This window comes from Panicum virgatum, chromosome 2N (genome assembly GCF_016808335.1).
Source record: "Panicum virgatum strain AP13 chromosome 2N, P.virgatum_v5, whole genome shotgun sequence".
NCBI lineage: Eukaryota > Viridiplantae > Streptophyta > Magnoliopsida > Poales > Poaceae > Panicum > Panicum virgatum.
In genome coordinates, this window is record NC_053146.1 from 2157103 (window position 1) to 2182701 (window position 25599).

General features: G+C 50.2%; 2 protein-coding genes, 2 long non-coding RNA genes and 1 pseudogene across 10 annotated transcripts; 3 read left to right on the plus strand and 2 right to left on the minus strand.

Moving 5' to 3' along the window:
• Positions 1-5406: 5406 nt before the first annotated feature.
• On the plus strand, positions 5407-5955 carry LOC120662986. Its single transcript, XR_005670243.1, has 2 exons — positions 5407-5551; positions 5667-5955. It is a non-coding gene; the product is annotated as an uncharacterized LOC120662986 (long non-coding RNA).
• A 1799-nt stretch (positions 5956-7754) lies between these two features.
• LOC120662984 (26S proteasome non-ATPase regulatory subunit 6-like) lies at positions 7755-10662 on the minus strand. 7 transcript variants are annotated; one of them, XM_039942023.1, is made up of 4 exons: positions 10395-10654; positions 10083-10235; positions 9861-9972; positions 7755-7972 (listed from the first exon to the last, which is right to left on the minus strand). In XM_039942023.1, the coding sequence occupies exons 2-4, from the start codon at positions 10207-10209 to the stop codon at positions 7945-7947; spliced, it is 267 nt and encodes an 88-aa protein (XP_039797957.1). In that variant the 5' UTR covers positions 10210-10235; positions 10395-10654; the 3' UTR covers positions 7755-7944. The 7 variants fall into 7 exon arrangements, with proteins under 7 accessions (XP_039797957.1, XP_039797959.1, XP_039797956.1 ...); XM_039942022.1 differs by lacking the exon at positions 7755-7972 and adding an exon at positions 8245-9189 and having other exon boundaries at positions 10395-10662; XM_039942028.1 differs by lacking the exon at positions 7755-7972 and adding an exon at positions 8245-9189 and having other exon boundaries at positions 10083-10269; positions 10395-10651.
• Positions 10663-10925: 263 nt separating this feature from the next.
• Positions 10926-11742, minus strand: LOC120662989 (protein FAM98B-like). The gene has a single exon (XM_039942029.1). The coding sequence runs from the start codon at positions 11566-11568 to the stop codon at positions 11161-11163; it is 408 nt and encodes a 135-aa protein (XP_039797963.1). The 5' UTR covers positions 11569-11742; the 3' UTR covers positions 10926-11160.
• A 9774-nt stretch (positions 11743-21516) lies between these two features.
• LOC120662990 lies at positions 21517-22921 on the plus strand (annotated as a pseudogene).
• Positions 22922-23158: 237 nt separating this feature from the next.
• LOC120662993 lies at positions 23159-25549 on the plus strand. Its single transcript, XR_005670244.1, has 2 exons — positions 23159-25093; positions 25249-25549. It is a non-coding gene; the product is annotated as an uncharacterized LOC120662993 (long non-coding RNA).
• The last annotated feature ends 50 nt before the right edge of the window (positions 25550-25599 follow it).

Below are 25599 nucleotides of genomic sequence, written 5' to 3' on the forward strand. Positions count from 1 at the left end.
AGGTCCTTCGAAGACCTGGTTCCTACAGTTTACAGTACGTATTCATTCCATATTTAAATTTAATTGTTACAATTCACATGTTCTATTGTCAGTTGAAACCATTAATCTTAATTGTTTATGCAGCCTGCCCAGTTGGCTGCGGATGCCGACGAGTATTGTCAGTTGAAACCATTAATCTTAATTGTTTATGCAGCCTGCCCTGTTGGCTGCGGATGCCGACGAGTACAATGTGACCAGATTGCTGGAGGCGTACCTACTTTGGTTGTTTGGTTACATCATGTTCAACAACACTCATAGCAACTCGGTCGATAGAATTCTCCTTCTGTATGCACGGGAGATTGCGGATAGGGACGAGGACGTACCGCCCTACAGCTGGGGTGAGGCGGTACTTGCAGCCACTTACCGTGGACTCTGCGACGGCTGCATGAAGACACATGGGAACGCTATCCTGGCAGGGTGCCCACTACTGCTACAGCTTTGGTCGTACGAGAGGCTAGCCGTTGGTCGGCCCATGGTCAGCCACGAGACTTACCACGGGGCCATGTACGGCGACGAGGAGGACGAGAGGCCCACTATGGGAACTATCTGGATCTGGCGTCAGGTACGTTCGCAACAAATCTAATTTTGTTATTCATTGTTACATGATGCATTAGCGCACTTTTAATTTTACTTATTCGGAATGCAGAGGTCCTGGGCCCATACGCAGGTTAGACGCGCATATCCTGAGTATGTTTCGGAGCTCGACATGCTGACGCCCGAGGACGTTGTCTGGGAGCCTTGCAGCCCAGAGGCTGTGGCTACCCGTACACTAGCAGGCCTGTCTTCGCACTGCTCCGCGAATGCGAGCCTGTGGCTTACTACCGCCGTCCTGGTTTATGACATCGCGGTTGAGGCATATTGCCCCTGGAGAGTCAGGAGACAGTTTGGGCAGCGCCAGGAGTTTCCGGTGCCCACCGCGTTGGAGCTTGTCAGTCGCCAGGACCATAGGTAATTATGAATGAACTTGGCTCATACATTCGTGTCGAATCTAACGATTCTTCGTGGTCCACTTTTGTAGGTTGTCAAGGAGTGGCTTGCCGTGCTCTAATGATTGGCTCACCAAAATGCAGTCGTGGGTGGACCAATGGGAACAGGCAGACGAGCACTTGGTCCATCCAACAGGACCACACACAGACAGCTCCTTTAGGGCTTACCTCACCTGGTACTTACCCCGGACTCGGGCTCGTCTGGTTTATGTTGACACTCACCCGCAGCCACACCAGGCGAGGACTCAGGATGGCTATGCCCGGCACCACGTGGAGGCACTAGCTGGCGCGGTGAGTCTCTTGATTATATTTGCATATATATATATATATATATATATATATATATATATATATATATATATATATTCATATTCGTAAGATAATTCATGTGTTTCTAACTGTACCTTTACTGAATGGATGCAGTTTCGCCTTTGCAACATGATGGAGACGGACTGCTCGACTTACCTGACGAGGGTACGTGCCGGATCCCCAATGACCCAGTTTGAGCAGACAGAGGCATGGTCGAGGCAGCGTGATCAGTTGCGTCAGGTAGTGCACAACTTGGGAAGCCGTGTGCAGTACGAAGACAGCCACGGGTCGTCCCAGGCCTCGTCGTCGTTCCCGTGTCCGTCGACCGTGCACGGGCCGACGTCGCAGTTCTTCCCAAGTGCAGGTAACGTACATATCTCTTCAAATTAGATCAAGTGTTCCTACATATTTACTAATATCACATACAGGATACGATCCAGCTACTGCGTTCGGCCATACTGGAATGTTTAGAGGGACAGCACCAGTTGGCGGACCGTATCCAGGGATGGTACCGGGGCCACAGATACCAGTCTACACAGGTTAGTTTATGTTTCGTATTTCGGTTTCTACATGTCATTACGAAATATACGAGCGTACGCTAACATCCACATTTTTTGCGTAGGATTCTACCCCGATGCGGGCGCCGGACCTTCTTCTTCCTACTTTCGACCAGATAACGAGACCTTCACCTTAGACTAAGGCTGGACAAAAAACTCGTGGCTCGGTAGCTCGCTCGGCTCGGCTCAGTAGTGGCTCGGCTCGGCTCGACTCGTAGAAAAATATAAACGAGCCAAGCCGGAGTTTTGGCTCGGTCTTTTATCGAGCTGGCTCGAGCCGGCTCGCAAGCCGCTCGCGAGCCGAAACGAGCCAAGGCTCAAATCTAAAGCCGGCCCAAGTGCAACGTGCAAGTGCTCAACGGGCAACGGGCCAACGGCCCAGTTTGGACTCGATGAAACCCTAAACTCCCTCTCCGACTCTCCCAGGGACTCCCACTCTCCCACTCGGCCACTCCCTTCCCTTCGCGGCGGCTCGTTGCCTCCGCCTCCCCCGACCTCATCGCCCCCCCCGTTGCCTCGCCTGTCCGCCCGTCCCAGCCTCCCAGGCCGCGCCCGACCCGCCCCTCCGACCACCTGCCTCCAGGATCTAGCCCCTACGGGCTACGGCCCTACCCGCCCGGCGCAGGCAGGCAGCGCCACGCCGCCGGCGCCCCTGCGCGCCTCGCACAGGTCGCGGCCGGGGCCCGGGGCCATACGACGGGGGCAGGTGGACCAGGTGGGGGCACGGCCTGCCGGCTAGCTAGCTTGCTAGGTGGTGCTAGGTGGGGGCACGACCGCACGGGCGTGTGATCCAGATCCAGTGACAGCGGGTGTGCCGCGTGCGTGGAACGCGCGAGAGGCGACAGGCGACGGTGGTGCGCCGGCGCCCGGCGGCCCGCGCGCGGGGACAGCGACACGGAGAAACGCGCGCGCGGGGGAGCCACGGCCCGGGGGCTGGCGCCTCTGCCGCTCTGCGCCCTCGCCCCTCGCGGACATGGAGGAAGACCCTGAACACGTTCCAGTTGCGCCACCACCGCCGCGAAGCTCTGAATCACGATCCAAGCGCATGAGAACTCGGATCCAAGTGCGGAGGGTGATTCCAGGCAACCGTGACCACCCATCATCTGCTGCAACTCCTTCAGCAACTCCTTCTGGTGCTGGATCTGTATCTGTAGATAAGGTATTTGTTCGTTCTGTGCATCTAGTGTTCTATTGCTAGTTTTGATTGATATGTTATTGTGCAAGTTTTGCTCGATCTGTTATACATAGCCACGTAGGCATGTAGATAGTAGTGCAATAGAAAATTGAAATGCGTTGTTAGCTCTTACTGTATGCAGTAGTGCATTATTCAGTTTTATGTCTTATGGTTAGCAGGTGGCATTAGAGGTTTTGTCTGAGGAGGAGGAGGAGGAGGATGAGGAAGAGAATAGCTTTGACCATGACGATGAATTATCTGTTAGCCTACCTTCAGCTGATGGTGTCACTATAACTCAAGAGGGGGATGGTGATGAGGTGTCAAAGGCAGAGAAGGGAAAGAGAGGAGCAAAGAGATCGAAGGCTGGTGTTCAATTATCTCCTTCCAAGAGCAAGGCAAGTAGAGTAAAGCGGGCTGATTGCTGGAAGTATTTTAAGTTGATCAGTGTTGCATCAAAAAAAGAGTTTGGGGTCCAAATAACAAAGGCCAAGTGCAAGTTCTGTTCCAAAAGCTATGTGTACCATCAAGGGGGGGCAACATCACAGCTGAATCGACACCTAACCAAGTGCACACAATATTTGAACAAGTTGGCTAAGGCTACGGCTAATCTTGCTCAAGGTACACTAACATTCTCTCCGGATGGCAGTTCTATTGTTGTTAATCCTACTGAATATGATCATGATCACACTAGACTTTTGATTGCTAAGATGATAATTGTCCATGAGTATTCATTTAGGATGGTAGAGCATAAATGGTTTAATGTCTTGATGAAATGGATGAACAGCAACTATGAATCTATTGGTAGGAAGACCATTAAGAATGAATGTATGAAGGTTTATGAGTCTGAGAAAGAACTGCTCAAAAAGAGTCTGAGAGAGGCTGAATCGATAAGTTTAACTACTGATTTGTGGACATCTAATCAAAATATTCAGTACATGTGTTTAGTGGCACATTACATTGATGCTGATTGGGTCTTGCAATGTCGTGTCCTGAATTTTATGGAGTTGGATCCTCCCCACACTGGGATTGTAATAGCTCAAGCTGTTTTTGAGTGTATGGTGGAATGGAAAATAGAGGATAAGGTGATGACTATAACTCTTGATAATGCCTCAAACAATGATACTGCTATCACAAATTTGAAGGCAAAGCTTCTTGCTAGAAGGAACACAAACTTTGACTCCATTTATTTTCATGTTCGTTGTGCTGCCCATATAGTCAATTTGGTTGTTAATGATGGGCTGCAGCCACTAGAGTCTTTGATAAGTGATCTTAGAAATACAGTGAAGTTCTTTAAGAGGTCTCCAGCCCGTATGTACAAGTTTGTGCAAGTTTGCAACCAATATGCTATCAAAGTAGGAAAAGGGTTGACTCTTGACGTGAAAACAAGGTGGAGTTCAACATACAAAATGCTAGATTGTTGCAATGTGTATAAGGATGCATTTGGTTACTATTGTGAAGTAGATAACACATATGTGTGGAAACCTTCACAATCTCAATGGGAATTGTATGACAAAATTAGACCAATATTGAAAACAATGGCAGGAGCAACAACTGCATTTTCAGCATCTACTTATCCCACTGCCAATGTATTTTATCCATATATAATTCAAGTAAAGATTGCATTGAAAGAGGCACAACAGTCAGGTGATGGATATGTGATGGGTATGGCTGATGCAATGTTGGATAAATTTGATAAGTATTGGGAGGAAACAAATAATGTCATGATTATTGCTACAATTCTTGATCCTAGGTTCAAAATGAGGTACATTAGATGGTGCTTTGCTAAGATTTATGGCAGCTTAAGGTTTCAAAGAGAGATAGAAGACATTGATCAGGAGTTGGAAAGGTTGTACAAGAAGTATGAGACTATATATCGCCGCAAGTTGGGTGAAAGTGAAACAACCCCAAGCAATGCTCAATCATCCTCTTCTACAAAAGATACTAGCAGCTCATTGGCATCTATTATTCCAAGTGGATTCCAAACCTTTCTAGAATCTAGTGCTACAGAAAGTTCAAAATCAGAGTTACTTATCTATCTAGATGAACCAAATGTCTCCGTTGAAGAGAAGAACTTCAACTTACTCAATTATTGGAAGGTCAACACTCATAGATTTCCTGTGGTGGCTAGTATGGCAAAGATGTTCTTGGCTGTCCCTGCTAGTAGTGTGTCATCAGAGTCTACTTTCAGCACTGGAGGAAGAATTCTTGATGACTATAGGAGCTCTTTGAAACCATCAACAGTTCAAGCATTAGTTTGTGCTTCTAGTTGGATACGGGGTTCTCAGAGTTCTATTATTTTGGTATGTGAACGTGTGCTGCTTATCTTCAACTAATTTTATTTACTGTTAATTTGTTCTATATGATACTAACATTGGACTGTGTTTTTAAGGGAGAAGGTGATGATGGTGACATTGAGTCTGTGGAGTTTCCAAAATGCGTAGTCGCAAGCAACTAGACAACTAGTAACTTGGTATTGCCATGTATCAGTACGTAGTACACTTATGCTGCCATGATATTTCCATTATGTGCTACTCATTATCTTACATTTGGAATTGTACATTTCTGAAAATAATTGCTGAACTCTTTTAATATTAATTGCAGACTATTTTTTGCCAATGGAGTCATGGGGAGATGGAGAGATGGAGAGAAGTGGACACTCAATGACCTGATCACCTGAATAGGAGACCTTATTAGACCTTATTATTTTGTTGGTTGTTACTGTTAAATTTTGTTTGTGTCAACTCCTGAACTCCTGCACTTGAACTCCTATGTTGGATTGTTGGCTGCCTAGGCACCTGGACCTGGTTCAGTGGCTCCACCTGAACAATGGGTCATTCAGAACTCATTTGGACTTGCTGTTAAAGTGTTAAGTATTAATCTGTTATGCTCATATGTATTGGCTGTGTATGTGTGTAAGTGTGTTGCCGTGCTGGGCAGTGGGCACTTGATTTTTGGCTGGTTTGTTTAATGTCCATTGGATACTTGTAATTTATATTGTTGTATCTGAATCATATTCATGCATGCATTTTACTAGCCGGTGGCTCTACGCTTTGGCTCAGCTAGCTGGCTGTTTTTTTTCGAGCTGGCTCACAAGCCAAACGAGCTGGCTCGAGCTGTTAAACGAGCCGAGCCGAGCTTGACTTTCAGCTCGGTCTGGTAATGAGCCGAGCCGAGCCAGCTCGTTACCATAACGAGCTAGCTCGAGCTGAGCCGAGCCGAGCCAAGCCGGCTCGATAGCCAGCCTTACCTTAGACGACTTCGACAGCTTGACTCCAGAAGAGCCTGCCGCGCAAGGTGACCCCGATGTCTTGGGGTATTCACAGCTAGGAGGAGCACCACTTGGGATCTCTCAGCAGCAGACACCGCAGCCCCTTGCGCGTCCTGAGCGACAGGTGAGGTCTCCGGATGTTCTCACCTACTCCGAGGGCCATGTCCGTGACCAGCAGAGGGCTAAGAGGGTCCGACGCCCTAGGGGTGGTTAGATATATCTGATGTTTGTATCTCTGATGTTTATTTGTAATGAGATAACTGCGGACCGCTTATTTGTATCTGATGTTTATGATTGTGCTAGTTTACTTGTCATTTGTTTCTATAGGTACCATTGATGTGAACTTATTATGTTTATGGGTTCCATAATGCTCGTGAAATAAGGGAAGTTCTTGCGATTTTTTTCCGTGATTTAATGAGGGACAAGTTAGGTGCGGTAGGAGTTAGCGGCCGAGATCCTGCCGACGTAGATGACGACTACACGCTCGAATAGCTCAAAATAGGAACCATAGTGTATCTAGCTACGAGTACGAGATCACAGGTTGCCACTACTCAGCACGGCGATCACGAGTTTCCCAAATATCGCATTCTTTGCCCAGATATACGTGACCCAATAGTAATGCTCTTCCACCATTTCAAAAAGATGTGACAACACGGCAAGCACTCCAGCTTTTTTCCTGAATTTTTAGGCTCAAATGACAAAGGGAATGGCGGCATATGGCGGCCAGGGCTTATAAAAGAGGAGGGGACCCTGTCGCCCCCCCAACGGGCGACAGGCCCCTGTCGCCCCAGGGGTGGGCGACAGGCCCCTGTCGCCCGTTGGGGGGGCGACAGGCCCCTTTTTTTCTCCAGGGATCTCGTTGCGAATTTGAAGAAAAAAAATTACACTTTGGGCCTGTCGCCCTATGGGGGGGGCGACCGGGGGTATTTTTGAAATATTGCAAAACGGACATATATTTTTGAAATTTTTATTTTTTAAAATATAAAAAAGAAAAAAGGGCGAACCGCCGCCCCGTCCGTTTTTTTTCGTCGTGGGCCTTCCTTCCGTCAATTTCGGCCCCATTTAGCAATGTGGGAGTTTGCTTCGCTCGGTTCGTTCTCGTGTCCGAGTGGGTGCACGCTGCTTTCTTTTCAAATTCCATTCGTACGTTTGTCTTTCCGTTTCGTTCATCGTTCGTTTTTTTTTTGCCGTTCTCAACCGTTCGTCGTTCGTGTTCCCGTTAAACATTTTGTTCCCATTCTAGAACGGGAAATGAGAAATTTGAAGTTCCGTGAAATTATGGAAACTGACAACAAAATTAAATAACAACACCCCCCCAAACAAGAAGAAAAGGTCTACTTAAAATTTAAAGTGCTCCTGCAAACAGACATGTTGGAGTAACAGTACATACTGGTTCCTTGAAAACAAAAATAGATTCAACGTGACGAACAAACTAAAAAAATTATGAAAAGTATATGATTCCACGAATAGAACGAGTGCCCCAGATTTGGTAATTAGTTCCCATTGTTCTTCTTTGCTATAGTATAAAAACCGCAATCTTCACGAGTACAGTATAAGTACTGATTTAAATGTCCTAAAACTTCAGTGTTGAGGAAAATGCAATCTCCACCACTACACTCCACTGGAACAAAATGTTTCACTAGAATAAAAAATGTTCCGTCAGAACAAAAACTAAAATTTGTTCAGTTGGATCAAATTGTTCCACCGGAACAAATTGTTTCACTAGAATAAAATCAATGTTCTGTCAGAACAATTTTCAGTCGGATCAAATCTTATCACTGGAACAGAAAAATGTTCTATTGGAACAAAATTATTTCTTTAAAACAAATGGAAAAAAGTGTTCCACCAGAACTTTTTGGGAGGGGAAAAAAGAAAAAGAAAGAAATTTTGTATACGATGCAGTCTTGAAGAACATTTTGGTAATTATTTGGGATAATTATTTTGGGCTAACGCCCCCTGTCATTGAAACAAATTGTTCCACTAGAACAAAATAGAACAAAATTATTCCAATGGAACAAATTGTTCCACTAGAATAAAAAATGTTCTGTCAGAACAAAAACTAAAATTTGTTCAGTTGGATCAAATTATTTCAGTAGAATAAAAAAATGTTCCGTCAGAACAAAAACTAAAATTTGTTCAGTTGGATCAAATCTTATCATTGGGACGGAAAAAAGTTTCTATTGGAACAAAGTCATTTCTTCAAAACAAATGGAAAAAAGTGTTCCACCAAAACTTTTTGGGAGAGAAAAAAAGAAAAAGAAAGAAATTTTGTATACACTGCAGTCTTGAAGAACATTTTAATAATTATTTGGGATAATTAGTTTGGGCTAACGCCCCCTGTGATTGAAACAAATTGTTCCACTGGAACAAAATAGAACAAAATTATTCCCCTGGAATAAATTGTTCCACTAGAATAAAAAATGTTACATCAGACCAAAAACTAAAATTTGTTCATTTGGATCAAATTGTTCCACTGGAACAAATTGTTCTAGTAGAATAAAAAAATGTTCCGTCAGAACAAAAACTAAAATTTATTCAGTTGGATCAAATCTTATCAGTGGAACGGAAAAATATTCTATTGGAACAAAATTATTCCTTTAAAACAAATGGAAAAAAAGAATTCCACCAGAACTTTTTGGGAGGGAAAAAAAGAAAAAGAAAAAAAAAGAGAGAAATTGTTAGTGTGGAACAATTTGTTAGTATGGAAAATGCAAATCATTAATTAAGAAACAACAAATACAGATGACTAGGAGAAAAACTTGATAACGGGGTAATCATAACATACAGAAAGAGCACCAAATGAACAAAATCGAATCAAACAAATCATAAACAAACACAAGAACAGGTATACAGTTTCTTCATAAAATAAGAAATATAATTAACCAAGAGAAGATACTGACTGAACATTAACACTCAAGCATAACAGCTACAAAACTGATATGCACCAAAAAGAGAAGATGATAGTACACTTCAGAGTCTAGGTGCCATGTTTAAAATTTTACTTGGACAACTGTCAGGAGCATCGTTACAGCCAAATGAGAAGCTAGTTAAATGACAGCCTTCCATGATACATTGATTTGTTTGCACACACCATGACCACTATTTACCATCATCAATCATTAATTCCTTGTGGTGTAAATAGTTGGATGTGATGTGTAAACACCAGTTCACTATCTACCATCTAAATTAACAACCACAATTTAGTATTGTCCTTGATGCAGATCAACAAGCCATGATTTGCAAATTCAGGGTCGAGAACATAGAAAGTTACTAATGGCAATGTTCTTACTTCAGCTACTCAGAGATAACAAAACCACCAAACCAATGACAGTACTATCACCTTGGAGCACATAAACCACAAACCCAGTGAGTTCCAAGACTAAATTATTACTGAACCGAACAATAACAATGCTCAAATTACGAACAATGCGGCCACAGAGCTAGATGCATTAGCACTCACAGCGTGAAATCCTAGGAGTCAGCCTACAAATCGAGTAGGAAAAAAGCAAGTGGCGTGATCTACTCACTTCTCGTTGAACTTCCGGATCTCGTCAATCCTGGCACACATCTTGGCCAGCAGCGCCGCGTCCATCTCCAGCACGCCGTCGGCCGCCAACGACTCGTATAGCGCCGCCATGTCTGTACCAAACATACCAATCAGATCGAATCCCAGATCCCATCGGCAATCAGAAGCCGTATTCGAGGAAAGGAGGAGGCACGGCGCTGGTACTATCGCCGGATTTGACTACCGTGAGAACGTCGGCGTGGAGGTCGATCTTTGGCGAGGTTGTCGACATCGGGGTGTGACAGCAGGAACAGCTTGTGCGCCAGCACCAGGTGAGGCTGCTGCTTCCTGTCCTCTCCGCCCCCGTCCATCTCACCGCCGCTGAGCCGCCCTCGTTCTGCTTCCAGCGCAAGCACATGGTAAGTCTGTAACTAGGAGTCGAAGACGAATCCTACATAAGAAAACGACCACCAGAGAACTAAGAAATAAAGGGGGAAAGAAGATGAACTCTACAGAAGAAAGCGGAAACCCTAGATAATCGAAAGACAAAGGATACCGGGAGGAAGCGAAACTCGACGGAATCCCCTAGAGAAGGGAGGACTCCGACGAGGGCGCGGCCGGAAGGAACCCTGAGAAGAACACTCGGGAGAGTGAGAGGAAGGAAATGCAGCTGGAGAATGAAAGAGAAGGGAAAAGAGAGAAGAAAGAGAAGAACTCCTGTGCAACGATACGCCCTCTGGGCCGAAATGTTGGGCCGAGACAAGAAAAGCGGACGAGTAGGCAGCCCGCGAAGAAAATAAAAACCCCTGTGCGACGAGTCGGATCGCACCAACGCGCGCGACTCCTAACATTAGCGCTGTCCGGGGCTTCTGCCTGTGAGATTTTCAGGTCTGACACTCTGCCTGACTGCTTCTGATGATTGAGATGATCGATCGTTTCACTCTGACTGCCTGCGAGAATCCACACCCACCGGCATCAAACACAAACCAACAGGCAGTGTTGCCCATCAGATGATTGAGATGATCGATCGTTTGAGTCGGCACAATTTCTCAGAGAGATAAATAGAATTGAAGTGAAAGCAGCAAGCTGAAGATCACAATAAAAATCCTCGTTTTATTCATGCGTCTTATTGATCAAAACACACGCAGCTGAGATTTACAGACACAATATCACGAGCACCACACTAATATCAAGCACCGACAGCTCCATCGCCAAGCAACCACTCACTACTGGTAGTAGGAGTAGTAGTGTACTACTAGTACTAGGCTACTAGCTAGCTAAGCTACTGATCAGTGATCACTGATGTGATCGCCGGCGGCGGCTCAGCAGGTGGCGACGCAGCGGCTGGTGCAGTCGAAGCTGCAGCCGCCGCCGCCGCCGCCGCCGCCGCCGTTGGTGCCCTTGTAGCTGAAGGACCTGAAGCAGCGCGCCGGGCAGGTGAGGCGCTTCCCGCGGCAGGGCCCCTGCTCCGCGCACACCATGGAGGGCGGCACCACCGCGCCGCGCCGGTACCCGAGCCCGCCCTCGCCCCACGCGCCGAAGAAGCCGGCGGCGCCCGGCCCCGCGCCTCCGCCGCCGCCGAACCACGGGATCCCGCCGCCGCCGCCGAACCACGGGCCGCCGCCGGGGTTGGGGCGGCCGTAGCCGGCGGCCGACGAGGCCAGGGGCGCCGACAGCGCCAGGAGGGCGAGGAGCGCGGCGACCGCGACGCCGGTCTTGGTCGGGGACATGGTTGGGTTGCCGAGGGGGATGCTTGCGCGCGAGCTAGTACTGGTAGGTTGTATAGCTGCCTGCCTGCGAGTGCGAGCGCTACTTATGGCGGCGGCCGGGGAGCACCAGCAAGCGGACGGCAAGTGGGGGTGGCGTTGGGGAAAGTGGAGGCGAGTGGTGGGGCGGGGGGTGCGGCCTGCAGCGTGGCGACTCGACCGGCGATGTTCGAGCCGAGCGCGTGTGCCTGGTCCTGATCCTGATGGCTTGGTGGCGAGTGCGGTCTAGCTGACGAGCAGGGGCAGCAGCTGTCTGTGTGGCGCCATCAGCAGTTGACAGCTGAAATGAAAGAAAGCATGGAGGTGATTGTGATTGGATCAGGCTCGGCGAAACCATTGACCACACCGCAAGCTCTTGCTGTCACGACTTGTTTACTGTGCAAATGGTCTAGTAGTAAATAGTAATCGAGCTGTTCACAATCACAACTTGGGGATTACGTAGTAAATGTAAATCTGATGCAGGTCGAGGCGCTGCTGCATCTGCAAGCTCATCGCCATTGTCCTTTATTGCGATGCGCGTGCAGGCGCGATCGGCGAGCGTGTCGCGGAGTATTTGCGGGACTCGCCCACCACCGGCAGGCTCGGGAGTCCAAAACTAGGCGCTGCTGCCTCTGTCCGTGTGCCGCTGTGCGTGCGGCCGGCCGGTTCCACCGCTGCCGCCCCGTCGTCGTCCACGTCCCCGCCGCCGGCGCGAGCGCTTCCTCCCTGTTGCATTTACTATACTGTGGACAGCCAAATTACCTCAAAAGGCTTTCATGGTTTAGCCGAAATCCATGACCAGTCCGGGCTAGCAGTCTACTACTAGAGTTTAGCCGAAATCCAAGCACCAAAGCATGTTTAACCATAGAAATAGAAAGAAAAAGAGCAGAGCATATATAGGGATGTCTTTCAGATATTCCTTTCTTCTCCTGAACGGCAAATTAAAGTGATAGAAAGTCAAGCTTGCCTGCAAAAAGGAGCACACAAACTGCAAAATGTAACAGTAGTATGAGCAAGAGACGATTCACGGATAGTGCCAAAGCCGTTGGAACGAGGCCGGAGCCGCCGTTGACTTGGGCGACACCAGAGCAAGTTGGATTACGATACGGCGACCGCACAGGCAAGTAAAAACATCCACTTGACTGGCACTGGCCCGAGCGTCGATGCCGTGGGTAGGCGGCTCCTCCTGCCGCCACGTGCCCTGCCGCGGCCGCTGCCATGCGTCGATCTCGAGGAGGACGGCCATGAACTCATTCTCTACCGGTTGACCATGACTCGAAACCCTTGCAAGGTCTGCCATGGCTATCCAAACCGAGCTAGAGGCCGGAGTGTCGAGTTGTCGACTGCCAGCCGGCCGGCGGGCGGCGCACCGGCGACCATCAAACAGGACTGATGGCGAGACTTATTTCAAATGGGCTGAAATGTAACAAACAAAACCGATGGGCTGAAACTGCTGGGCTCCTTTCGTCCTTCTCAAATCCGGCAACACAGCCCGACAACGGAAATACGTGTACGGCCCATTGTGGAAGCCCACGTGCCAAATATCTATTTCGTGTATTTAAAATCACTCGACAATTCAAAATAGTTGATTCAACTGATATCCATCCAATTAACAATTTGACTTGAACTATTGAGCTAAGCTACTACAGTTGATATTTTGAATTCACCATATCAATAGTTTTTCAAACACTTGATTCGATAATCCATGAAACCTAATTCAACATATTGGACCAAGCTAGTATAATATTTGCTTAGAAAAAAAATGTTATAATAGCATATAAAAAATATTGGCATTTAACTACTATACTAGGACAATTCTGCTCTTGCTGCAGCGATCTCAACCTTCCAAAAGGCTCTAGATGAATCTCAAACATCAGAAGCCATAAAAAAGTAAAAAACACTTTTTTTGAGGAATATAAAAGATAAATAAGATTTACAGAAACACCCTTATGGTTATTTTTCATGATCTAAAATTAGAGCCTCCATTGGATCACGGGCTATGCTCTCAAACGAATTCTACCAAAAAGTGATCCCATTCCGTTATGGCACATCATGTCCTTTACAAAAAGCAAAATGAAGTACATTTAAAGAAAAAAGTGCATGAAGCATCTTATATGTCAAATTCAAGGTTCTCCCATAAGTGATGTTGTAAAAAAAACTTAATGAGCGCATGTCGAACTAATTTTGTCCGTTTTTGCTAAATGTAGCGCTAAAAAAAAAAGCTAAGCTACCCGAGTCCAGACTTATTCATGCATTAGGACTAGAATTATTCATCGTGTTTTTGTTAAAATTTTAGGAAACAGGAAAAAAAATTAGTGAGGCAACATTTAAACTCTCCTTAAGAGTTCTTTTAGTAGAATCCGCAAAAAATGACTTGACTCTACTTTAAAGAAGAAGAATAAAATCAAATTGGATAAAAAGACTATATTGGCAGCTTCGTTTTTAAAACAAGCTTCGTTTTCACAACAAAATGCTGTGCATTTTTTGCAACAAAAAGCTCAAAATCTAGAGCCTTGTTTAGATGCAAAATTCAAAAAAGTGAAAAAAATTCTCTTTCAAAATTTTTTTTTTTGAGGGGGGCTACGGCCAGCAAAACACCAGCCTGAACAAGTTTTATTAATATGTGAGGTTGTACATACAGAATTTACAGCAAAAGAGTATGGGAGGGAAAAACTATGTGCAAACTAATTTACATCAAAAGTAGAACACCACTCGTGGAGGTAAGCTTTGTCTGATGGCGATCGCATCCTAATGGACCAGAGGCGCAGGTCTTGGAGGATGGCCAAACGAGTATCAGCAGCTGTGGGGAACAGAGAACTGAAGACAACAGAATTGCGCGCTTTCCAGACATTCCAGAGCACGGCAGTGATGATGGTGGAGCGAGTTCGCGGGGAGGCTTCATCAGAGAAATATGGCAGGTCCCAAAGTTCTCTGAAAGAAGTCAAGTGCGGAGCAATGTTCCAGCCAATATAGTTGAGAAGCCCACGGGCAAGGGGACATCGCAGCAGCAGATGATCCTGATCCTCATAAGCGCCACAATACTGACACAGAGCAGATTCCACAATACAGCGGTGGTGGAGCAAGGCAGCAGAGGGCAGCCGGTTGTGATGCACCAGCCAGAGGAAGTGTTTGCATCTCGGGATGGCAGCGTTGGACCAAATGCAGTCAGCGAATCCATCGTTCGGTCGCTGCTCCATATGCCATAAGTAAAAGCCCCGGGAGGAGAAAGGCTGAAGATCAACGCCAATGCCACGACGATCTGGGACGTGTGGCAGGAGAGCGACATTCGCCAGGGCCAGCAGGATTGCACTCAGCTGCGAGGAGGCCACCGAGGTCAGACGCGGATGCAGAGGAATTATCCACTGGTCCTGAAGATAGGCATGAGCAACCGTGATGTTTGGTCTTGGGCAGAAGGAGAGCAGAGCAGGGAACAAGTCGGCGAGTGGCTGTGGTCCAATCCAGTGATCAAACCAGAAGCTAGTAAACTGACCACTGCCAAGGTGGACTTTGGTGCAGCGTCGGAAATTAGGTATCAGTTGACGCAGAGTAGTCCAAATGGCAGTGTCCAGGTGATGTGTGTCGCCAAGGTCCCGACCAGCACCATCACCATACATAAGGTGAAACCACTTCTGCCAGTTGGTGGTCGGGGCCTGCAGGAGCTTGTCAACAAACTTGGACAGGAGGCCCTTATTCTGGAGATCTAGACGCTTAATGCCTAGCCCACCACGAGCACGATCCCAACAGACAAGCTCCCAAGCAGCCTTGCATTGCCCCCCCCCCCCCCCCGAGCAGGTGATGTCGCCCGTCCAGATAAAAGCACGTCTCCTGGCATCAATAGCCTCAATAGTGCCTTTGTGAAGTAGAGTGGAACACATGGCATAGACCGCACGAGCGCCCAAGACAGCATTGGCAAGAACAGTCCGGCCACTAGGAGAGAGCAGCTTGCCACACCAGCCAGGGATGTAGGACTGAACAGCAGCAACCAAAGGACGGTGATCAGCGAGACGGAGCTTAGTAGAGTTGAGAGGCAATCCAAGATACGTCTGTGGGAAGGACGAGACTTGGCATCCAAAAAGCTGGGCCATCTCAGCAGCCAAAGATGGCTCAACCCCAATAGGAACAAAGGTACTTTTATCATAGTTGATATGCAACCCAGTGAAAGAGGAGAATTGATCCAGCAGAGCCTTGAGATGTGCCAGTTGATCTGGATCAGCTTTGACCACGAGTAAGGTGTCGTCAGCATATTGGAGGACAGGGCATGGCAGGGAATCAACGATGGGGTGCTGCAAAAGGCCTTGCATGGAGGCACTCAGAACCATTTGCTGCAGAAGGTCTGCCACAAGGATGAACAAATAGGGTGACAGAGGATCCCCTTGACGCAGACCCTTCCGGCACTGAATCCATTTACCAGGAACACCGTTTAGCACAACAGCAGTCTGGCTGGAGGTGTTGAGATTGGTGATCCAAGTACGCCAACGAGCAGGGAATCCTTTCGCTAGAAGAATAGCATCCAAGGCATGCCAATCAACAGAATCGAAAGCCTTCCTGAAGTCAAGCTTGAGGATGATTGCAGAGGCACCTCGCTTGTGGCAGCATTGGACAACTTCAGTAGCATAAATAAAGTTCTCAGCAATACAACGACCTTTGATGAACCCGGTCTGATCAGAGTGCACAAGATGAGGAATAAACGGTTGCAAGCGGAGCGTCATACCCTTGGTACAGATCTTGGTGACACAATTCTGCAAGGAGATAGGTCTGTAGTCTTTGGCCAGGAGGGAGGCAGCTTTCTTAGGCAAGAGTGCAAGATAAGCCTTGTTGACACGTTCAAGGTCAGCTGTACCCGCATGGAAGGCATTCAAGAAGGCAAGAAGATCATGCTTTACTAGTTCCCAGTTTGCTCTGAAGAAGAGAGGCGTAAAGCCATCAGGGCCGGGTGCAGTATCGGTCTTCATGGAGAATAGGATGGTCTTGAGTTCCTCAAGAGAGAAGGGCTCAACCAGAGCTGCAGCCTGACCGATTGTAAGAGTAGTGCAGCTGAGGAGGGGGGCTAATTCTGGCATATCAGAGCATTGATCAGCTTGTCCCAGCAGACCCGAGTAGAAGGCATGAAGAATGGCAGCTTTGGAGGCATGATCAGATACCAAAGAACCATCAGCAGCTTGAAGTGCTTGAATCTGGTTGCGTCGCCATTGCACAGTAGCGGCCATGTGATGAAATTTGGTGTTCTCATCTCCAAGTTTACAGGAACGGAATTTGCTTCGCTGGCGCCAGAAGATGGCAAGCTGCTTTCCATGCTCCAAGGCCGCAGCGCGAACCAAGGTTCTCAGGTTGAATTCAGCCAGGAATAGGGGCCGGGCTTCCTCAATGTGGTCGATCATGGCAATGACTAAGTTGCAGTTTTGCAGGAGGTCGAAAGGTGAGCGTTTTTGCCGGTGCCAGAGCTTGAGATCATGTCGACATCGTTTGAGCTTTCTGGCGAGCAGAGCAGCATGATTGCATTGAGGAGCAAGCAGACCAGGAACACTAAGCCAGGCAAAGGAAACAGTATCTGTAAAACCTTCCACACGCGGCCAGTGATTGTTGAACCGAAAGATCGCCGGCTTCGGAATTGTTGTAACTGCAGTGAGGACAAGCTGACAGTGATCCGAAACAGCAGCCGAGGAAGAGGCAAGAGTCGAGTTGGGGAGGCAGAAACTCCATTCAGTGTTAACAAAGAACCTGTCAAGACGTACCAGAATGGGAACCTCCTGATGGTTGGACCAAGTGAAGCGTCTGTCGAGCAAGGGGAGCTCCTGCAGAGCCATAGCGTCCAGAGAACCATTGAACCAGTTCGCCTCCAGAGAGTCAAAATTACCATTGGAGCGGTCGTCAGGAGATCTGATGAGATTGAAGTCTCCAAGAAGTACCCATGGGCCAGATACAGAGGACTGGAGACTAAACAACTCATCCAAGAATGCCTGCTTATCACCATGCAGGCAAGGACCATAGCAGTTGGTCACAGTGACAGTGAGATTAGAGCAAGTGGATTGGAGGATGGTTGTCAAGGAGTGAGCTGTGTGGCTGGAGGAGGTGAGGTTGAAGCAATTCTGGTCCCAAGAGGTAAGAATACCAGCAGAGGCACCATTTGAGGCCAGGAAGGTGAAGGAAGAGGCATGATTAGCAGGGAGAAGGGAGCGGGCTTTGAAGCAATCAATGGCTTGAAGCTTGGTTTCTTGAAAGCAGATGATGGTAGGGGTAGTTTGAGGAATGGCGAGCCGAATATTGTTGCATTTGCCCCTGTCACCAAGCCCTCTTACATTCCAGGAGAGAATGGTGAGAGATCTAGCCATAAGTAAAACCAAGCACCACCAAACCCAAAGAAAGGCAACTAGACAGGCCTTGGCAGGAAGCAAGCCAACAATATGACATGAAGGGATCATGCTCCGGCAGCCGGGGAGCGCTCAGCACTGAGTATCTCCCGAGAGTTTTAAGGCGCGTTAAGTACAGACCAGGACCCAAGCACAGGGTCATTACAAAAGTGAGAGCAACACAGGCTCTCCAGCAGCAGCAAAAAGTGCGAGGAGCATGAACATGAAGTTGCAAGCGCATCAGTCCAGCGGATCAACGGCAGGGACGGGGCAGCCATCCAAGTTGAGGAGGTGGCCATCAGGGACACCACAGGCCTGCCCCAGCAGCTGCAAATCTTGGAGGCACCAGGCCGGAGTAGCCGAGGCCGGAGCAGCATCGGAGTTGACGTTGTTGTTGCCCGCAGAGGTGGCGGCACCCAGCTTACGCTTCTTGAGACGAACAGCAGCATCAGCCACCGTCTCACGGAGGGGGGCCTCCTTGGCACGGAGACGGGAGCTGCGACGCTTGCCAACCGCATCCTCAGTGGCAGCAGGGGTCGGGATCATCGTAGATGTAGCGGGGAGCCGGGTCTTCTTAGGCGGAGGCAGGGCAGCAACATCAGAGAGCTCCAGGGGAGCAACGTCGACATCGGGGAGCTTCGGGGAACCAAGAGGCAGCGGCAGCAAGGGGATGGTCACGGAAGTGATGAGACACTCCGCGTCCCCAAGGCTGCGCAAGGGCTCCGGAGCCACCGGCAGGATGTCGAGGTCGAGGACGTCGAAGTTTGGCGAAGTGGGGGGTGGGGCAGGAACAGCAGCCGGCGGTGGCACCAGGACAGCAGGGTCAACATCGAGGGCGGCAGGGACAGCGGGGGTTGGTGGAGCAGTCGGAGAAGCAGCAGAGGCGGCCCGGGGGAGGGGGCGGCCGTTGCACAGGTTATTGGCATCCCGGATGGAGATGTTCGGAGCCGGGGCCGCTTCAAAGCCAGTGGCGATGATGTCGACGGAGCAGGACAGAGAGCAGGTGGACCCCACCTCTGCAAGCTGGTGAAGGAAACCCACGGAGGCGGTGCAGAGGTTGACGACGAACATTCCCTGGTCCCCCGGAATGTTGGTCCGGAAAGGCTGGGTGGGGATCCGGTACCGGCCCCGCTCGCCGCGTTCACCAACCGTGCGGATCTCAAAGAAGGACCCACGGAGCATGTGGAAGGAGACAGAAACCGGCTTGGAAAGCAAAGGTTCGGCAAGTACCTCGGGGTAGTAGAGCTGACCCAGGTCACGGCCAATAGGGATCGGCAGCAAGTCGCCCAGGGACATGAAGGCGCGGCGAGCATGGCGCGCATGGTCCCCCAGGTAGGCAGAGCCAGCCGCCGACATCCCCAAGGCCGCGGCAACCGACCCATCTAGGGGAAGCCCAGCCGGCGGCGGGGCCTCACCAGGAACGGCAACGTCGGCGGCGACGGGGGGGGGGGGGGGTGTGGTGGCGCAGCCGGACCCGGAGGCAGGCCATCATCGTCGGAGTCCTCAAAGTGCTCGACATGGAGGATCTCGATCTGAGCCACAGCGCCCAAACCAGCATGGTTCTTGACATATTCCTCGAAAGGAATGTCGGCCGTGCCTTCCACCTTGACAGTCAAGAGCACGGCAGAGAAGTCCGTGCCCTGAATGCAAACCGGATCGACGAGATGCGGGTTGGCGTAGGGGCCGGCGGAGTAGACGATGCGCTCACGGTTCTAGTGCTCCATGGGGAAGTTGCGAATGGCGAGGTGGGCGAATGCCTCATGGCCGAACTGGAAGCGGTTGGGGGTCTCGGTGTGACGTTCCAGCCGAACAGTGTGCTCACGGCCGAGGAACGGCGCCAGCAGCATGGTCTGCTCACGAGCAGCATTGCTTTCGAACATGATGAGAGCAGCACCATAGGACGAAGGGGCGAGCGTTACGCGGGGATTACCCCCAGGGCCGCCCAGAGCGTGGCGGATGTGGCTCGCCGGCGACTCCGGGGTGGAGTCAACAAGACCAAAGGCGAGGTGCGCGAAGCGCTGCATGCGCACCGGCGGCATGAAGACGTCGATGGCATCAGGGCGTTGCAGGTCCTCCTCAGCTAGCGGGGCATCCTCCACTGCAGCATCCGCAGCAGGAGGCACATCATCAACGGCAAGGGGGGGAATCTCCCCCTCCTCAAGAGCAGGAGCGGGAGGCGGGGGCGAAGCCAGAGGGGCATCAGCGCCAGAGGAGCCGGAGGAGGTAGCGGAGGTGCGCAGCGAGGCAAGGCCCGGGGAGGAGGGCACAGCGCCAGAGCCAACAAGCGGCAGGCCCGGCATCATGCAGTGGCGTGTGGTGTGGCCGAGCTTCCAGCAACGACGGCAGCGGATAGGGTCGCGGCACGCAGCACGGTGGTGGTCCAAAGCAAGGCAGCGGAAGCAGCGGCGGTGAGCGAAGGGGAGCGGTGAGCGTGGAGGGGTGACCGGCGGGGGATGGGGTCGCGGGGGAGTGGCGGTGACGGCGGCAAAAGAGAGCCGGGGAGGGGTTCTTGGCCCCGGACTGGCGGTGGAAGGCGGAGCGTCGTGGCTTCCAGGGGAAGGCGTAGCGCTGCAGAGGGGCGGGAAGGGACTGACACCGCAGGGGGTGGGTAAAACTCCCGTGCACCGGTGCACACCGAAGGGAAGGCAGCAGCAAGAGGGGGAGCAGCACCCGAGGCAAGCGCATGCGTGCAGTGGGCGCAGCTGTCCACCAGAGGACGCACACGGCGCGAGGTGACGACGCGACGGTTAGCCCAGCCGCCCGGCAACCGAGCGGCAGCGACAGAGCGCCCAGGCAGCACCCCCACCGCGCCCGCGCCCTCGGGAGTGGCGAGGCCAGATGGCCAAGGGGAAACCGGCTGGAGCGGCGCATCGGGCACAGCACCGCGGGGGGAGACCGGCACGGCAGCACCACCCCCCGGGAGGGGGGAGGCGGGAACCGGACCAACCGGTTGCGGGAGGGACGCAGAGGCCGACGCCGCAGAGGCGAAGAAGAGGACCTTCACCGGGCCATGGCGGAGCACCCCAAGAGTGAGGATGAACCGGGCGATGGACGGCCGAGCAATAGCGATACGGAAGAGGGCCGGCGAGACTTGGGAGACGCAGGACGGGCCACCCAACCAGTAGCTCAGGGTGTTCCGCATCCAGGCGAGGTTGCAGGAGGCGAGTCTGGGGTAGGGGGTCACCCAGAGCTCAGAGAGCTCGAACAATGGCGACGCCACAGAGAGAGGCACAAAGACAGGCGAATGGAAGTTCCGGAGGCAGTAGTCACGGAACGCATCACTTGGCGAGAGAGGAGCGCCAGGAGTGGGGTTACCAGCATGGGACCAGCGGGGAGCGCTAGCAGAAGTGAAGCCGGCAATGGCAGGGTTAGGTCGGCCAGGAGGCAGTGTGAAGGCAGTGTTAGGACGGCGGCGACGGCGAGGACGGGAGTGCGTTCTTGGGCTAGGTGGCGCGGTGGCGGCAACGGCCGGGGAGGTCGGGTCGCCGGAGCTGGGGGGGTCGCAAACGGTCTTCATCTTTCGAAGCGCCCTCTTTCAAAAAATTTACAAGTCAGATTACGGAGGTTTTTGGTTTGCAATAAAAAAAGAAACTGAAAAACACACGCCACGTGCTCCCGGCGGCCCGGCGACTCCTCTCACCGAGTTCCCCATCCACCATGTACCGCCGCCGTGTCCTCGCCTTCGCCCGCCGCCGGCGCCGCTGGCTCCTATGGGCTGGCGCCGCCGCAGGGTGCTACCTGATCTACCGCCACCCGGCCGTGGCGTCCCGCCGCCGCCGCCTCGTGCGCCTCGCCTCCGCGATGGCCTCCCTCGCGGACGCCGCCGCCGCCGTGGCGTCCGACCTCGCGGACTTCCTCCGATCCGACTCCGACGCGGTCCCCCAGACCCTGAAGCAGATCTCCAAGCTCGCCGCCTCGCCCGAGGCCTCCGCGTCCGCATCCGCGCTGTCCGGGGCGCTCGCCGCCGGCGTGCTCCGCGGCTACTACGCCGCCACGCCGGGCTCCGGTGCCACCCCGGGAACCGAAGCGGCGTTATCGGACCGCGTGCTGGACAGGGTTCTGTCCCCCGACGGGGAGCGCCTCGCGTCCGCCGTCGCCGGCAGCTTCGGGCGCCACCTCGTGCTCGCCTTCTACTCGGCGGCCCCGTCGCAGCCTTCGACAACGGGCGCCTCGCCGGAGAGCTGGGTTGATGCCCTCACCTCACGAAGATGCCAGAGGGCGATCCGCAGCTGGGTGGAGGTCTTCACGGCCACCGCGGTTGGCGTCTTCATAGACAGGACCATCCACATCAACACCTACGACCAGCTCTTCGCCGCCGCCACCAACCCTGCCTACGGTGCCAGGCTTCAAGAGCTTTTCGTTGCACTCTGCAGCACCTCCGTCGGAACACTGGTGAAGACATCCCATGGCGTCCTGTCCAGTGCCAACAGTACCGGCGGAGATGCTAATGCCAGTGCCAACTCCGGCAGCAATGGTGGGGTTGGGGAAGGGTGGGTGGAGACTGTGTCAAGTGCTCTGGCGGTGCCGAGCAACCGCAAACTTGTTCTGGATTTGACGGGCAGGGCGACATTTGAGGCAGGGCGGTCGTTCCTAGTTTGTGCTGTGGAAACTGCATGCTGGGGTGAGGGCTGGAGGTGATGCCACAATTGCGCTGGATTGCGAGCCTTGAGGCATATGAGTGATAGGTCCATGGTAATTACCGCGATCTGCATAGCATTGTGCTTGCATGTCTTGAATAGCACATGGCTCTCGGTGCCAGCTTGAGCCTGTGGATATGCCTTAGTTTTGATTGATGGTTGTATCTTTTGTCGCATTGCCTGAATGATTGTGTGCGACTAATACAGTATACGGAAGCTGTAAATTCAAAGTGGTGGAAACGTGAAATTAGGAAGAAATTTGCGTGGTAAATGGTTCCAAGCCTTGTTATGTAATAACTCTGACAATACATTCAGTTAAAAGAAAATTAATCTGTGGTATAACTTTTGTCCTAACATGCTAATAGTGTTGGCAAGTTATATTTTTTGCTATAAAAGTAACTGTGATTTGGCACTGACTTTTCTGATGATGCAGGGGGTTCTGTCCTTCCACTGATTATCAGTTAGGTTTATGCATTTCCTAGTTTGGTACATGTTGCTGCGGGTTGCAGGGTCAAAGTAGGTTACCACTACCAGAGTTTCTATAGCTTCGTTTGCAAAATGGTTAGGAGATCTCTTTTCACACACTACTATTTCTTTTTGTTAGGTTTCCTTTGAGTCATATTTGTAAAGTTTTTTCCATTTACTTAGCTTACTTGTACCAAGGTAAGGCGGCATAGCTGTTTAGCTTACTGAGATGTAGCAGTTAATGTTTAGGGTATTCTCTCTACCTTGTCTCAAGGAATTGTTCTGTTCGATAAAAAATTAAATTATCTGATCTACTAGACAAGCTCGGCAGAGGCCTCTGTCCAGTTTGTAATCACTCTGAACGTTGGTTGGGAGCTCAAGAGGGTTGCGTGCAGTCAGTTATGCTGAACATAAGTTCGTTTTATGATAAATTGATCAAGAGACTCATATATGAGCATACACTAGTGGACATTTTCTCAAAAAAAACATTTAGCTGAATTGTTGATGATATAATCAGAGTGAGCAAGTGTCAGCTAGATGTAGGGCAACAATACATAATGGCATGAACGTTGAGATGTTGATCTGTGTAGGTAGTCGCACCTAATTCATTGTGTCATCTATTTTATTTGATTCCCCATGTATACTTATGGGGGACGAAACACGTTGAAGCTTGTATCATCTCCATAGTTTGGGGCATATCTACTTACTGTTATTCATCAATCCAATTTTGTATTGTATTTCTGATAGACATGGAATTGATTTATTTTGTTTCATCAATACTTAAGAAACTCTCTCTACCACGTCTCAAGGAATTGATTTATTTTGTTTCATCAAATCCTTGCTGGTGCAGAGCTGTATTTCTCCTCAGGGCAACTTGGTAGATAGCCTTCAGAGTTCAAACATTCTTTGTCCATACTAGTCCTGCGTGCAGTTCGTTAGTACTGTTTGACAATCTAGTCTCTGATTTATGGCATCTGACTTTCTTTACAATTTCTGTAAACATATCTCGGTTGAATTTCAAAGGAGGGTACATAAAAGATTCTGCTGAAGTGCTGATGTGCTGTTCATATGATGTTTCTAGCTTTGCTGCTGGGTTCGTCTGGAGCAGCATCAATTAGGGTGGTGTTTTCAAATTGTATTGTCCAAGTGCATTAAATTCCATAGTTGAGAAACTGATCCTTTGAAAATCTCAGTGGCTGCAGGTCTCTTAAAAACTCGCAGGTTGAAGGTTGGAAGCACATATGGTACGTCGGCATCACTGTGTCAAATTCGTTGTGCCTCTGAATCTTCTCAATGTCAGGTGGGAACACAGACCTTGCATGTCACTCTGCCTATTTTTCTCACGTTTCAAGATCAGCACCTCTCTAGAACACTCAGATATGTACGGAGTCAAGAGGCTAGCTACAGGTAACAGAGTTCCAGAACCAAAGACCTTTTGTTTCTTCATGGAGAATTTTATGCTCCTGGCCTACCTTTCATAACTAAAGATTGTTTGACCTGATGCTGTCTCTCTCTTCTGCATCTCTACACTTGCCTGATCTGAGGGAAGGTCTTCCTTGGCTTACAGACTGCAAAGATCCACGTCAGTCAGTGCGCTGGTAAGAGCCTCAGTCCTGAGAGGGAGGGAAGATGCACGCAGGTCGTGATCACTCTTCCATCTGCATGCACTCCTGAACAGCTCTGGAAAGAGATGTGGAGGTTCAGAAAGCGCAGGCTGCCATGGCACACACGGATTGGCGGTCAACTCTGTCGTCTCCATCACCCCAGTTAATCTGATGGCTCCATATGTCATATCTTCATGCAGATTATACTCCGACCTGTCACTGACGAGAAGAACCAAGACGATACACATCAGCATCGACACCCTGCTGACTGCTCAAGAAGGGTACGTCAGTACTACAAGAGAGGACACGAACGGCTGTTAGCTCCAGTCAGATGCTTAACCGGTATGCATCTGTATTAATAGATGACTGCGGATAAAGCAACGAAGAGGACGGCATTGATATATCAAGTGTTCTAGAGGACGCCATGCTTATCTGCTGCATATCCATCCGTAAGCAGGTACGGTGGTCGTCAACTTCCTGCTTATAAAACTGATGATCTGACCCTCCCCGGAATACTTTTATGCGAGCAAGGTCAATGCTCACTTCGTCATGGTGTCCGATAAGATTCGGACAAAATCCTGTGGCTGCTGTTTGACCTGTTGCATGCGTCAGGTGGTCAGGAAGTCATCGCTAGACATGCCTGCCTGCGCAGGCTTCCGGAATGTGTACGGGCAATGCATCAGCAGGTTTCTGAACTGCATCTATGAGATTTGTTTACGTGCAGTGATCAACCATTTTTCTTTTGTAAGGCCGGAAAGAAGTTCACGAGTCAGGGATTCGTTTGTATGGAGATTACCAGAGATTTTGTGCTATGTTGTAACTCTGACAAATCGTGGCAGTACTGCCCCTCCGAACAAGGTCTTTTTTCCCCACCGCAAAATCTTGAAAGAATCGAATGAACTGATTCGTGTGAAGTGCATTCGTTCTGAAGATTTCTGACTGAAAAATTTCTGATTCCGGACA

Excerpts from the sequence above, each read along its gene's own strand:
- LOC120662989 (XM_039942029.1), bottom strand. The coding sequence starts at position 11,568 with ATGTCCCCGACCAAGACCGGCGTCGCGGTCGCCGCGCTCCTCGCCCTC.
- LOC120662984 (XM_039942024.1), bottom strand. The coding sequence starts at position 10,256 with ATGTGCTTGCGCTGGAAGCAGAACGAGGGCGGCTCAGCGGCGGTGAGA. Across the intron at positions 9,973-10,063 it reads GGTAGTCAAATCCGGCGATA|ACATGGCGGCGCTATACGAG; the intron begins GTACCAGCGCCG and ends TGTTTGGTACAG. Across the intron at positions 9,190-9,860 it reads ATCCGGAAGTTCAACGAGAA|AAACTGTATACCTGTTCTTG; the intron begins GTGAGTAGATCA and ends TATTTTATGAAG.